The 13,732-nt window shown below is 41.4% G+C and overlaps 1 protein-coding gene across 4 annotated transcripts in view; it reads left to right on the forward strand.

Annotated features, from left to right (window-relative positions):
- The window catches only part of snu (ABC-type transporter snustorr), a 159,691-nt gene that overhangs the window by 132,615 nt on the left and 13,344 nt on the right, over positions 1 to 13,732 (forward strand). For all 4 annotated transcript variants that reach the window (XM_019047436.2, XM_019047437.2, XM_072299368.1 and 1 more), the window contains exons 3-6: positions 5,165 to 5,324; positions 7,773 to 7,927; positions 11,029 to 11,136; positions 11,669 to 11,762. In XM_019047436.2, the coding sequence (XP_018902981.1) occupies positions 5,165 to 5,324; positions 7,773 to 7,927; positions 11,029 to 11,136; positions 11,669 to 11,762 (517 nt within the window). The remainder of the gene's footprint in view (positions 1 to 5,164; positions 5,325 to 7,772; positions 7,928 to 11,028; positions 11,137 to 11,668; positions 11,763 to 13,732) is intronic.

The following is a 13,732-nucleotide window of genomic DNA, read 5'->3' on the forward strand; positions in this document are numbered from 1 at the left end:
TGTCGTGGTATTTTTTTATGCATAGCCGTAGAGTTTAGTACAATGTCAAGGCTACCTCTTTAGCTTTTTAATTGATTCCAAGATGTCATGAAGGGTCGTATAATTTGCGGTGTTGCATCTCTGTGTGAGAGAAATGTTTCAGTCTATCTGCATGGTCCCTACGAATGGCAATGGTGTGAATTTATTCCTGTTCGTTGTTCATGTTTTCATAACTCAAAGAGGAGAAAAAAATATTAATAAATAAAAAAAAAATAAAAGATAATTCTACGACGAATTAAAAGAGTTGCTTCTTTCTTCTGTTTTTCTTACACTCATTTGTTTCGTTGACTTCAAATAAACGATCATGCAATTCCATAGCTCATAGTATAATTCAAGTGAATTTAATTCAAAGTAATGAATGAGCTCTTGCATGATGCGTGAGGGATTTGCGATTCAAGTACTCTTTATACGTAAAATTTCGCGAAAAACACGATGGTGCCACTGGTTTTCTCTGGAATCAACTCCAAAGCTCAAAAAAAGCTCTCAAAGTGGAAGCCGTAAAGGAGAGGATATCCCACGCTACCCTAAGAGTCCACCTCTACATCAAGCCAAACTCGCTATGCAAAGTTAAGGAATAAACACATCAGAAGGTTTGCCGTGTTTTCAGTTTTGGAGTCCCTAAACAAGGCGACAGCCCTTTCAATGTATTTGCTTCCTATCTATGTAAAGAGGGTTTGTCCTTATTTAGAGGTGGACTCTCAGGGTAGTGTATGGTATCCCCTCCATTACGGCCTCAACTTTGAAAGCTTTCTTGAGCTGTGGAGCTAATTTTAGAGAAAGCAGTGGCACCATCGTGCTTCTCGAGAAATTTTACTTAGGAATTAGTACTTGAATCGCAAATTCTTGTCACATGCAAGATCAGCTCCAGTCCAGGTTTTTGAGGATTTCCACCGAGACAAGAAAAAACGGCAACCCTCCTTTTCAAAGTCATGACGTGAAAAACTTCCTCAGAAGCTTCGTTATTTAATAGTTCTAATTTTAGGTAGGAGAGGAATTTAAAATTAAAACTGCTCGTCTAAAACGTGTCAAAGGAGAGGAAAATTGTTGTGAAAATGAGGAAAACACGCGCGATAATGAATATTAATTTATCGGCGCTGAATCTAAATTCATTCGGGCTGCAACTGGAAGCAACCGCTGTAAATGACTTCTCACAATCAGCGCGCTTTAATTTCCTCGGACGGAAAATCTGAGGTCCTGTTTAGGACGGGTATAATGCCGAGAAATGAAAATGACTACCTTCTTCCCTCATTAGTGTTGATTTTATCGACTCATGCAGTCGTTACACCAACACTAGAGCTGAAGTACTGTTTTAAGATGAGCCCCGCCGTATGTATAACTCCGTGGTTTTCAGGGTTCACGACAGTATTTAGTTGCATCTTTTTGCCAGAAGAGTTACGGTGTTTCCTCCTCTTCCTCAAATGAACATCACTTTATCTGACCAGTTTTCCAGCTTGTTTGACGAAGAATTAACTTTTCCGCCTTCTCACCTGTGTCTGTTCTTTTGAAGAAGGGACATAGAGAGGAATTACGTCCTGAAGCTTTGATAAGAATATTGTTCGGTTTTTGATGTTTCGTTCTCGTGAAAAGAACGAGCCAGAAAATTGATTGTGTGAGTTTGAAAAAAGTCTCATGCACTCGGGGTAGTTTCGCAATTATTCTCTCCACCGTCGGAAAATGACTTTCAGTGTAGGTCGTAACGTCGTCTCATAAGTTTATCATACCGAAATCGTGGTAATGTTGTTCAAGCTCACACAAAAATAAAAGAAGTAATTGTTGGACTAGTAAACTGTTAGACTGTAAAATGTTGGACTGGTGGGTGATATACTTGTAAACGTACAAATAGTTAGTAATCTAATGATCAAAATACGAATATGATCAATCTATCCTCGTGAAAAAATTATTTTGGGACTACTGTAAGATTTACATTCCGGCGATTTTAGAATCAGAATTTTGAAATCAACCCCTCCCCCTCCGCCCTATGCAGTTTTGAGTCGCACTTTATACGTGAAGGAAAAGCCCAGAGCTCGGGTTTCATTGTCAGTTGGCCTCTCTTCGATAGGTAAAAATTATGGTCCAGAAATGTTCTCAAAGTAATAGAAAGGGATTTGATGTAATCAATTTCTTCTAGTCAGTTACTTTCCTCGAAGTTGGCACTCGTCGGAATGATACCTACATTCTTTTTAGTATTGAATTGAAAAAATGTCTTGCCGAGCGTGTCTCTACTTTTCGGAAAATGAAATGGACGTATTTCTATCAAACAGAACTATGTGCAGGTGAGAAATATGGGGTGTGCTCTAGAAATCTGCATAAGAAGCAATGTAAAAGTGGGCGTGATTCCTTTTGAAGAATTGGAAAAGCGGGATATTACATTCTATCAAACAGACCTATGTGCCAACAGAATGCGGAACTCATGAGCCGCGGGCATGGCACGAGAGCGTTGTGAACAGGGCTCATGAGTTAAAGAGTCCCGCGCGAGAACTCCCCGTCGCGCTCCGGCTCCTTCATTGCCGCTGACGTCACTGGCGCTCTATTATTCTCATTCACTCTTACGGCCAGAGAACTAACGAGCACACCCCATATTTCTCACCTTCACGTAGGTCTGTTTGGTAGAAATGCGTCCAAATGAAGGTCCCCTAAAGGGTAATTGCATTAATTTTAAAACGATAAGTGCCTTTTTTGAATGGGATTCTTTTGGAGACTTAAACGCGAGGCTAAGAAAGCAGCGATCCCAAACGCCGACCATCCAGAGAGAGTTAGTACCTTTTTTGAATGAGATTCTTTTGGAGACTTAAACGCGAGGCTAAGAAAGCAGCGATCCCAAACTAAACGCCGACCATCCAGCGAGGCGAGAGTTCTTATATCGTTGGTTGACTCGCTGCCCTGCGCGCCGCGCCGCGGTGAATTTTGAGACCACCGATGGATGCGTGCGCGAACCGATACCAGTTGCACCGTCCAACATCGGAAACCAAAAACACAAACAAAACTCGGCCTTCCCGAGCGGCGATCGGACGGTGACTCGAGCAAAAAGAGACGACTTGCTTTTGTTTCCGTCTTGGGCTGTCTCCGCGAGCAGGTGACAGAAGAAATTAAGTGAGTCGAGGTGAAGCCGACTCCAAAACAAGATCCAGTCTCAGGGTTAGCGAGGAAGGTGAATTTCACGCGAGCCCCAGATTTTAATCGCCGTCTCCAACGCTTGCAGCAATGCAACCTGTACTGCCGCCCTGAGGAAAAACGCCGTATGGACATTCCAGAGTTGCCAAGTTTCCTAAAATTAGTAAAATAATTTTGAGGAAAGTTTTAATATTTTTCCTTGAAATTTTCAGGTATTTTGGACCGAATGGAAATGTTGCATGTGTGAGGAATTTGCGATTTGACTGTTGATTCTTATGTAAAAGTTTGCGAGAAACACGATAGTGCCACTGGTTTTCTCTGAAATCAACTCTCAAGCTTAAAAAAAGCTCTCGAGTTGAGGCCAAAATGGAGGGGATATCCCACCCTACCCTGAGAGTCCACGTCTACATCAAGACAAACTCTCCATGCAAAGATAGGGAACAAATACATTGACAGGGCTGCGACTTTATTTAGGGACTCCAAAACTGAAAACACGGCAACCCTCCTGCTAATGTATTTGCTCCCTATCTTTGCATGGAGAGTTTGTCTTGATGTAGACGTGGACTCTCAGGGTAGGGTGGGATATCCCCTCCATTTTGGCCTCAACTTGAGAGCTTTTTTTGAGCTTGGGAGTTGATTTCAGAGCAAACCAGTGGCACTATCGTGTTTCTTGCAAACTTTTACATAAGAATCAATAGTCAAATCGCAAATTCCTCACACACGCAACATCTCCATTTTCAGGTATTTTGGACCGAATTGCGATCAATATGTCGTCTGAAAAATTTGAAGCGAAACTTTAAAAAAATTTCCAGAGAATTTGGTTTTTATCAAGGGAAATCTGACAGCGCCTGAAGACTCGTACGGCGTTTTTCCTGAGCGCGGCAGTGTACGCGTCAATATTTAGCGCTCGGTCCGGAAAGTCCGTGTCCTCTGACGCCGGGTTGAGAAAGAGCTAGCAGTACGTGCTGAATGACTGTGCGTGCAAAAGCTGTCCACTATCAAGTATCACTCCAAACTTTAAAGTAACAAGACGTAAGCTGTAAAATAACTGGGTTTCATGGATTAATTCTCTGCCGAAACCGATCATGTTGAGAATGTGTTGGCATTATAATATCTTCCATGGCACCAACATGGTAGCAACTTGCAATGGAGATGTTGCATGTGCGAGGACTTTGCGATTTGACTATCGATTATTATGTAAAAGTTCGCGAGAAACACGATAGTGCCACTGGTTTTCCCTGAAATCAATTCCTAAGCACATAAAAAGGTCTCAAAGTTGAGGCAAAATGGAGGGCATATCCCACGCTATCCTGAGAGTCCACCTCTACATCAAGACAAACTCTCTATGCAAAGATAGGGTGCAAATACATTGACAGGGCTGCCTTTTTATTTGGGGACTCTAAAACTGAAAACACGGCAACGCTGCTAATGTATTTATTCGCTCCCTATCTTCGCATGGAGAGTTTGTCTTGATAAAGAGGTGGACTCTCAGGATAGCGTGGGATATCCCCTCCATTTTGCAGTTGAGAGCTTTTTATGAACTTAGGAGTTGATTTCAGGGAAAACCGGACGCACTATCTTGTTTCTCGCGAACTTTTACGTGAGAATCAATAGTCAAATCGCAAATTCCTCACACATGCATAATCTCCATTAGCCCAAGTGACCAGCATGGTGCCAACGTATCGCACACATGGTATACAATGTTGAGACCATGTTGGCACCATGTTGATATATTGTGGTTTTACTCCCCAACACATTCGTTTTCAGCACGATTTTGCGACTCGCTCCAGAAGCGATGGAATTCACTTACGATCTCACCGAATAGTTGAAAATCCTATATTTTGACATGCTATTGTTCCAAGCGAGTATCATATTTTAATGATGTTATCCTCTCGAATAACTTATTACTTCGATACATGCTCTTCTGAAGTGAGTATCATATTTTAACGTTGTCATCCTCTCGAATAACTTATTACTTCGATCCACGATTTTAATATCCGTCCTTTGTTTTCAGATACGGGCTATTAGGTGCCAGTGGTTGTGGTAAAACGACACTTCTCAGCTGTATAGTCGGACGACGGCGATTAAACACGGGAGAAATCTATGTTTTAGGAGGCAAACCCGGCACGAAAGGGAGTGGCGTCCCCGGAAAAAGGGTCGGCTACATGCCTCAGGTGAGCACAATATATTTTTCATTTGTCTATTGAACGTAAATGATCTACGGACGATAATCCTAATTAGAGTCCCTTTATACTGAGAGTCAAGACAATGTGAATCCATTTCTGATTAGTTCCCGTATTTTAGGCGTTCACAGTGTCGCAAACGGGAATAAAGATTACATTTTCACCGATTGCAAAGATTATAATCTGGAATGGACCAGGGAATTACGGGTTCGGCAAGGAACAAACGGAATGAGAGAGGGAACGGAGAAAGGAATTTGAGAATGGGCGATCAAAGATTACGAAAAACGTTCAATTTGTGTAATCTTTATTCCCGTTTGTGACTCCATGAGGGGGTGTTGTCTTGACTCTCGGTATAAAGGGACTCTAATCCTAATTTCATTGCCCTTTTCTGTGACCATGTTTTTTAATATCAATCTGGCGACTAATTTTAGTATAATAGTCATCCTTGGATGTAGCTTTTTAGACAACTTTTCAAAGATGCATGTCGAGCGTCCAGCAAAAAGGCACAGATTGGGAGGAGAAGTAATGTTCGCAAGTTGACAATACTCCCAATTCCTCTCAATGGGCCTGTAGCAATCTTTTCCAGAGCAAAACTAAGAGTTGACAGTTGCAGACACTGACTCAAAAATCACGATGAGCGCATTGGCAAAGTCTGCAGTGCACCTTTACTTCACAATCAACCACTACAATCTACTACCGCCAATCTACACACAATCTCATTCAATCTGTGTAAGAAATGTGCGTTTTTTTAGCTTCCCGCTTCAAAAATAATACTGCAGCAAGGTGAACATTCCGTAAGAGGAGGTGTTCCATCCAACCCTTGCGCAGTAGGATGCCACACAATATTCAACATAATTAGCGCGCAAATCGTGAGGGAGTACCATGACCTTTATCAACGCAAGGAGAATGTAAAGAACACGCCGGTTCATAAGATCTTGTCTTCGTCACGTGTTCTACGGCGGTTCGGCGTCGGCCATGTTGAATATTGCGTAGCATCCCAGTGCAGAAGTGTTGGATGGAGCGACTCCTCTAACGAAATGTTCGCCTATGCCGTAGTATAGTTTTTGAAGCGGAAAGCTAGGAAAAACGCAAATTTCTCACACAGATTGTGAAGTTAGAAGTGCATTGCAGACTTTGCCAATGCGCTCATCGTGAGTTTTGAGTCAAATCTTTTCTGCAATAGTCAACTCTTACACTGGGAAAAAAACCACATTGGATCTAGAGTCCAGACTCTTGAAAACATTGTTAAGAAAAAGGACTCTTGATTCAATCAGATTCAAGCTTAAATCCAAAGGAAATCCGCTCAAATTAAGAGGCTTGGTTCTTGATTTAAGCTTAAATCTGATTGAATCAATAGTAGTTTTTCTTGTCGATGTTTTTAAGAGTCTGGACTTTAGATCCAATGTGTTTTTTTTTCCAGTGTAGTTTTTCTCTGGCAAAAGTTTGCTACAGGCCCATTTAGATCCATCATGAACAATCGATTTTTGGTGCGACAGCGTGCCTGAGAAATCTCCGATTGTTTTAAGTACATTCGAATGAGACCCAATGTTGCCAGCATATGAGAACGAATTCTCAGTGGCCTGGAGAAAAGAGGAACTGGTTTCCTAAAGTTGGGTTTATTGACCGCGGAGTAACCTTGGTTCCAACGAAGCTTGCTCTTACCTCACCCACCGTCCTTGACGTCATGTGCACTTCAATGTTGCACTAATCGAGTTCCCTCTCAAGTTCCCTCTCAAGGCTTATTCTTGGTTCAAGACGTATGTAAAACCTTTGCCGACCCTCTAAGCTGAGATAAGTTGGGCTCTTACGTCACAAGTTAAGCGAAATAGAATGAAGATTGGACTGCGTTTAACAGAAAGGAACCAAGCCACATCAGTTATTGCCAAATTAAACGGGCAATTTAATTATTTACAAGAGAATGTTTGTGCGGATTTGTTTGGAAATTTTTAGGAATTTGCTTCGCACTAGGCAGAAAATTCACTGAAAATTGCACAAAAATCCGCACAACTGTTTTCATGTAAAAAATTAAACTGCCCAATCAAATTCGGCAATCATTGACGTGGCTTGGTTCCTTTCTGCTGAATGTAGTCCAATTTTGTTAACGTTAACGTTCCGCTCGCACCAAACAGGATTTTCTTCTTGAGTCAGATCACGTACGGAGTAGTTTGCGAAGCTCTTAAATGTAAAAGGGTTTACGTATCAAAACTAATTTTTTATCGCCAAATTCGGATGCTTAGTGAGACTATTAGATAAGGAACAGGCATAAAATCTTGAGTTCACTTGGAGAAGCTCCTTCATATTATGAGCTATGCAAAAAGCTTTTCCTCAATGTACGAATAGTTAGCTACCTGGTTACGTCTCACTCACCTCTGTCGCTCCATCCATTTTGATGTAAAATCTACTCATCAAATTATTAATTCACTGCGTGTCGTGTTGCAGGAGATAGCCTTATACGGAGAATTTTCAATTGCGGAAACAATGAAATACTTCGGGTGGATTTTTGGCATGGAAACTTCAGAAATCAACGACAGACTTCAATTTTTGCTCAATTTCCTAGATTTACCCAGTCAATCCCGGCTCGTCAAAAACCTCAGGTATGCAACTTCATAATGCAGATGTAACTTTTCTCCTCATCGCTTAAAAAAATCGCATCATTTTTTTCCCCCTCGAGCATACGTACTCATTTTCTACTTTTGCTTCCGACCAAGCTTTCGATCCAAAATAAGTCTTTTGGATCAGAATCGGGTTCATTCTGGCCCGTTTCATTCAAAAGAATGGCTCAATTTTCCCCTTGCTTCCTTCGTCTATCGCTTCATCTATCAATTTTAATAACCAGCCTGCTGGAAGGGGCTGTCGGTCCGGAGTGTGATGGTACATAGGCGTCTTTATGCAGAATGAGAAGTTAAGAATGAATTTCGGTCTTTCTTATTGGCGCATCTAAGTAGATGCATCCATCGGGATTTTGAGCCATTCTTTATTTTAGTGACCACGCTTCTGTTCGCTCGAGCTAAAGTTCACGACATACTCATTGGACCTCAAGTGTCGAAGAGCAAGTGTGGGAGGGGGGAGGGGGGTTGGATTTTTAAGGCGGAGCCGATTGCCGAGTAGCGAGTGGTCGAAGGAGTCTGGACGAAAGCGGAGCTTTCGGCGATGGCGAGAAGCAATTTACATTGAAAATGTGGAAAAGACTGTTGAAATCCTTGACTGGTGCGCGCTGCTCGGCGACCCGAACCGTGCGCCGCACAGCGGAACGAGCTGATAGAAAAAGTCGGACATGAAGTTTTCGACTAAAATTTCAAATTATGATGTTTGTATGGCAGGGTATCTACAAGTCCGGAATTTCCAGAAAGTTTGGAAATGGTACTGATTTTTTAAGGGCGGTCCGGAAGTACCGTAAAAGTGCAGAAATTCCGCAAGAAGGTCCGGATTTTTTGTCATTTTCGTCGCAATTTGAGCGAGAAACGCAAATGTTTGAAATTTTTCGAATTTCCTTAATTGGCTTAAAAAGTAATGAATTTTTCTGTTGAGGAGGTACTGTATTTCTTGGGTATGTGCTGAAAAAGCACTGTAAAAGTACTGATTTTTGGGCAGCCTGTTTTAGTAGACACCCTGTATAGCCACAAATTCCATTTCAATGGGTGTCTCCGATGGGAAATTTCACGAAAAACCCAATAAAACCATTCTTGAAGTTTTTTGTTTCATATTTTCGAAAATATAAGCTTTCAAAGTTGCCAAGTTTTGTCCGACTTCTCCTATTTACTAGATCCTGTGTGCGGCGTGCGTTTCGCTCGGGCACCGATCAAGGCGCATTAGTGTGCGGCTCCGGCTGCGGATTACCCCGTCGGCTCCGCGGCCTCGAACTTACGCGCTTTTTACTCCATCCCCCGCCGCCCCCCTCCGGCCCCAACCGCAGCTTCCTCCAACCTCCGATCCGGGATTTCTTCGGATTCTCGTCGTTTATTCACACTTCATGATTGTCTACGCGACCAGTCCTCCGAGGCTCTTAAATTCTTGATCGCGTATTCCACCGTGCGCAGGAAAAAAAAAAACTCCTGCCGTGGAAGCCGTACTTACGGGCTGTATAGACATACCATCTGCGTTACGGGCTCAGAGGTCGAAAGTTCCGGGCGTAGCACTCGGAGCAGTCGAAGCTGCGGCTTCAGCACCCGGAACTTTCGGTCTCTGAGCCCAGAACGGACGGTATGTCTATGTAGCTCGTAACGTTTGTACAGGAAAAAACGCCCTATGAGCCTTCGGACGTTCCTTTTCCTTTAATTAGGGTTGCCAGGGTCAGGGAATACTGGGCAATGTCATGGAATTTTATAAAGTCAGGGAATACTTGGAACCGTCAGGGATAATGACGAAATTGTCAGGGAAAAATTGTTAGGTCACCTTTATTTGCTTTCCAGAATGGGTTTAACAGTTCGAACAACAGATTTTGCTTGGAAATTATTTCAAAATACGTTTTTCAAATCATCTGGCTTATTCATAAAGGTCCGGGAATTTTACCAAAATGTGCTGAGGAAATCAGCAACGTATGAAAGAACGTAACTAAATTTTAGTATGAATAATGAAAGTTGCAGCAATGAACGGTTGCATTCCTTTGTTTAAGAAACGACTTATTAACCAACGAGGGGTAGGGCATTGGGCTACTATAGATAGTGCACTGGATCATGAGGTGATGTTTTGACAAGTTCAGAAGTATACATATTGTAACAAAGAAAGAAAGAATTTAGAGTGGAACCGAACCCTAGAGTCATTCGCCGTACGTAAATGAGTTTGTCTTCAGATCGATTTGATTTGCGTTCATTTCAGCTCGAAACAGAGACGGAAACTAGTTTTATGGTCCATCTCACTCTTCGATATGCGAGCTTCGTTAGCACTAAAGCACGAATTTAATTAGTTGGAGAACAATGCGTGAACGCAGTATTTATGGCAAGCGCAATTGCAACTTATTGACCCCTTTGTTCCCCATTCGATTCTTTGAGCAGCTCTTACTTTAATGACAGAATTCTGGCACTGAAAGAAAAATTTGTGTTGGACCGAGCTTAGCAAAAAGATGCCAAGCACGTGGACACGTTAAAAAACGCATCTATTTTTGTGGAGAAATAAATTGTATTTAATTTATAGACCAGTTTGCCTGTGAGAATCTACGGCTTTATGCCTGACTCGCATTTTCAAGACGTTGTCAACTCATCAAAATTAAAGAATGTGAACCTCATCAATAATATGGCCATTATTGGCCATCCATAAAAAGAGGGAATTCATGGTTCTTATAGGAGCATAGGTATTTTAAGAAAGTGATTTTCAAGCGAATTTAAAAAGGAGAATTTCAATATTTCCTACAAGACCCTCTCCAATATTTCAAAGAATAAGGAAGAAGCCATTTCGATTTTCTTACCAATAAAATACGTGAGGTTGCATTTTTATCCAATATTAAGCCTCAAATATGACAGATCAAAGCTTTGAACAATTTTATTATTCAAAGCAGCGCAAATCCTGCTTGATCTGACACTCTTAAGCGTTTTCCGTTGCAAAATGTTCGCAAACATTCCTCTGTGCAATGCTGTCGTTTTGATTTTGAGTCGTCGGAGAAAGTTTTTCTAGAATTTATTTTTCCGTGAACAGTCGCATATTTATGAGGTCTATTCTTCCTTTTCAATTGTTATCTGATTGATGTTTTTCTTGATTTTAGTGGTGGTCAACAAAGGCGAGTGTCATTCGCTGTTGCCCTCATGCACGATCCAGAACTGCTTATTTTAGACGAGCCTACAGTCGGTGTTGATCCACTTCTTAGGCAAAGGTAAGAGTTTCCTGTTGATTTTCATCACGATTTTATAAAAGAGGTACTTGGGGGCTGATAAATTCTTATCCACTCACTGTATAGTGCGGATTTTTTCCTTAGCCTAAAATTGAAAGGCACTTTTACACCCACACACAGGGTGTCTAGCATCAGGATTTTCCTGATTCTATCAGGAGTCAATCCCAAATTCATCAGGATTCGAGGGAAAATCGGTCGTAAAATCTGGATTCGAGAAAAGTCGGCCGTCCGATCGGATTTTTTTATCGAGCTATTTTTGTGAATGCAGACATTTTAATTTTTCTCCGCAAAAAATCAGGATTTGGAAAAATTATGGAATTAGGATTTAACAGTCAAAAATCAGGATTTCTCAAAATAAAAAAAACTAGACACCCTGACACATCTTCGGCGTTTATTTTTATTTTCTCTACTTCCTTTCACTATAAATGGCAGTCCCCGTAATTCACGTAAATTTACAATGCCCGCATCAATGTGAGTTATTCATTAATTTTCACCGTGTTCCTCATGTTTTCAGTATATGGAACCATCTCGTGCAAATCACGAAGGATGGAAACAAAACCGTCATCATCACGACGCATTACATCGAAGAGGCCAGACAAGCGCATACGGTGAGTTACTCTCATTCATATCAGTGGCCTAAAGCAAAAATGTCGCAATCAAAGCGATAGTAGGTGCGAAGAAAAGAAACAGAAAGAAAATGAAGAGGATGAAGATGAATGAAAGAGGCTGAAAAAGAGGAAAAGAGGTATAAGAAACGAGGAAGTAAGAAAATAAAACAGCTTTTTATCGAAAGGGATAAGATCAAATTAATGTCATGTCAGTTCGCCTTCAATTATTAGTGCAGGCAATACGAGCTCCCACGTGGTCGAATAGTGGTATCATTGTAAAACAGCACAATCCTCGCTCGGGACAAACTTTAAAGTGCTATTTTATAAAGCGGGCCGACCGATGTAGCACCAAATCGACAAGAATCGATGAAACCGGTTGAACCAATCGACATCGATTCGATCGAAAATATACTCAATTAATGAAGTAAGCAAGTATTATAAATATAATTTATTGCAAAGCATCTAGATGGCTTTTCGCAAGTTTGATGGTAAAGAAGAAAGTCTCGAAAGGCTAAAAAGCTCTTGGAAAAATAAATCTACTTTTCTATGATGCGTTAAAGTCTTCAAAATAACTACCGAAAACTTTGACTGGTGGCCGCTCATATTTATATAACGCTTAGAGTGGGAAGGGGGGGGGGGGTCTCAGCTCACGTTATGGGTGTGTTACAGTGAGGATGGAAAGTTATGGATTGCGTCAAGTAACGCTGGAATCGTTCATTGAAATTTTCTCGCAACTTTAAAAAAAACGAAAAACCGACGCGAGTTGGCAATTTTTCCTTTCAAACTTCACCACAAAACGCCCATTTGAGGAATGGGAGGTTGAATAAAGCGTCACGTAATTTTTTTAAGGGGCTTAAACTTGTTTTCAAGAGTGCGTCACGAGCGAGAAGTGGGAGTCAAAAAATCCGATTTTCAGCTTAACGTACGAATTTTGTGAACGGCCTCAGGTTGCCACAGTCAAGGAATATCGAAAAAAGCCGTAAAATTTTTAAAGTCAAGGAAAATGACGAAAATGCCTGGGAAAAATTGTCAAGTCACCCGTGTTTGCTTTCTAGACTAAGTTTGATGTTTCAAACAATAGATTTTGCTTGGAAGCGATTTGAAATTAAGTCTTTTTAACCATCTGACATATCTTCTATTTCCAAGGAATTTCACCAAAATGGGTCGGGGGAAATCAGGGGTATTTCAGGGAATTTGATTTTCTTCATTCTGCGGCAACCCTGAAACCGGCGTTGGATTCGTTAGACCGCGAACCCCGCTAACCTGGACCGGAAGCTTTAATATTGCGTACGCGTACGGCCCAAAGTTTTTTTTCCTTCGCGGCATGACGTATGGACGCGAGAAAAAATTCCGCGGTGGAGTTGGCCGAGCAGGCGAGGATCATCGGCGGCGACGCACAGTGGATCGAGTCAATAGGAGAGGTTGGACAAAATGCGGAAACTTCAAACGCTTATAACTCCGTTTGTACAAAACTTTGAGATTTTAAAAGTAGTTTCATTGGTTTTCTAGTGAAATTTTCTCCTAGACGCACCCCTAAAAATTTAAAATGTGACGAATTAAACATCAAAATTTGCAGTTTTAGTCAACAATTTCCTGTCCGACTTCTCTGATTGACTACACCGAAAAAAAAGAATTACTGATTCAGCAATTCAATTGCTAAAAACAGTGAGTGCTATGTTTCAACGCAGATTTTACAACACAAAAATGCTACTTTAACCACCCCCGTGGTTAAATTAGTTTACAATGTGGTTAAAGTAGCATTTTTTTGTTGTAAAATCTGCGTTGAAACATTGCACTCACCGTTCTTAGCAATTGAATTGTTGAATCAGCAATTTTTTTTTTCCGTGTAGATCCACTGTGCGGCGCGGCTGGTGGATAAAAGTATCGGAGATTCAAGGGCGTATTTTTCATAACATTAAATTGCGGATCGGACGCGGGCGCTCGACGCTGGAGGAGCGATGTCATTAGCG

The sequence above is a fragment of the Bemisia tabaci genome, chromosome 4, assembly GCF_918797505.1.
Source record: "Bemisia tabaci chromosome 4, PGI_BMITA_v3".
NCBI classification, from domain to species: Eukaryota; Metazoa; Arthropoda; class Insecta; order Hemiptera; family Aleyrodidae; genus Bemisia; species Bemisia tabaci.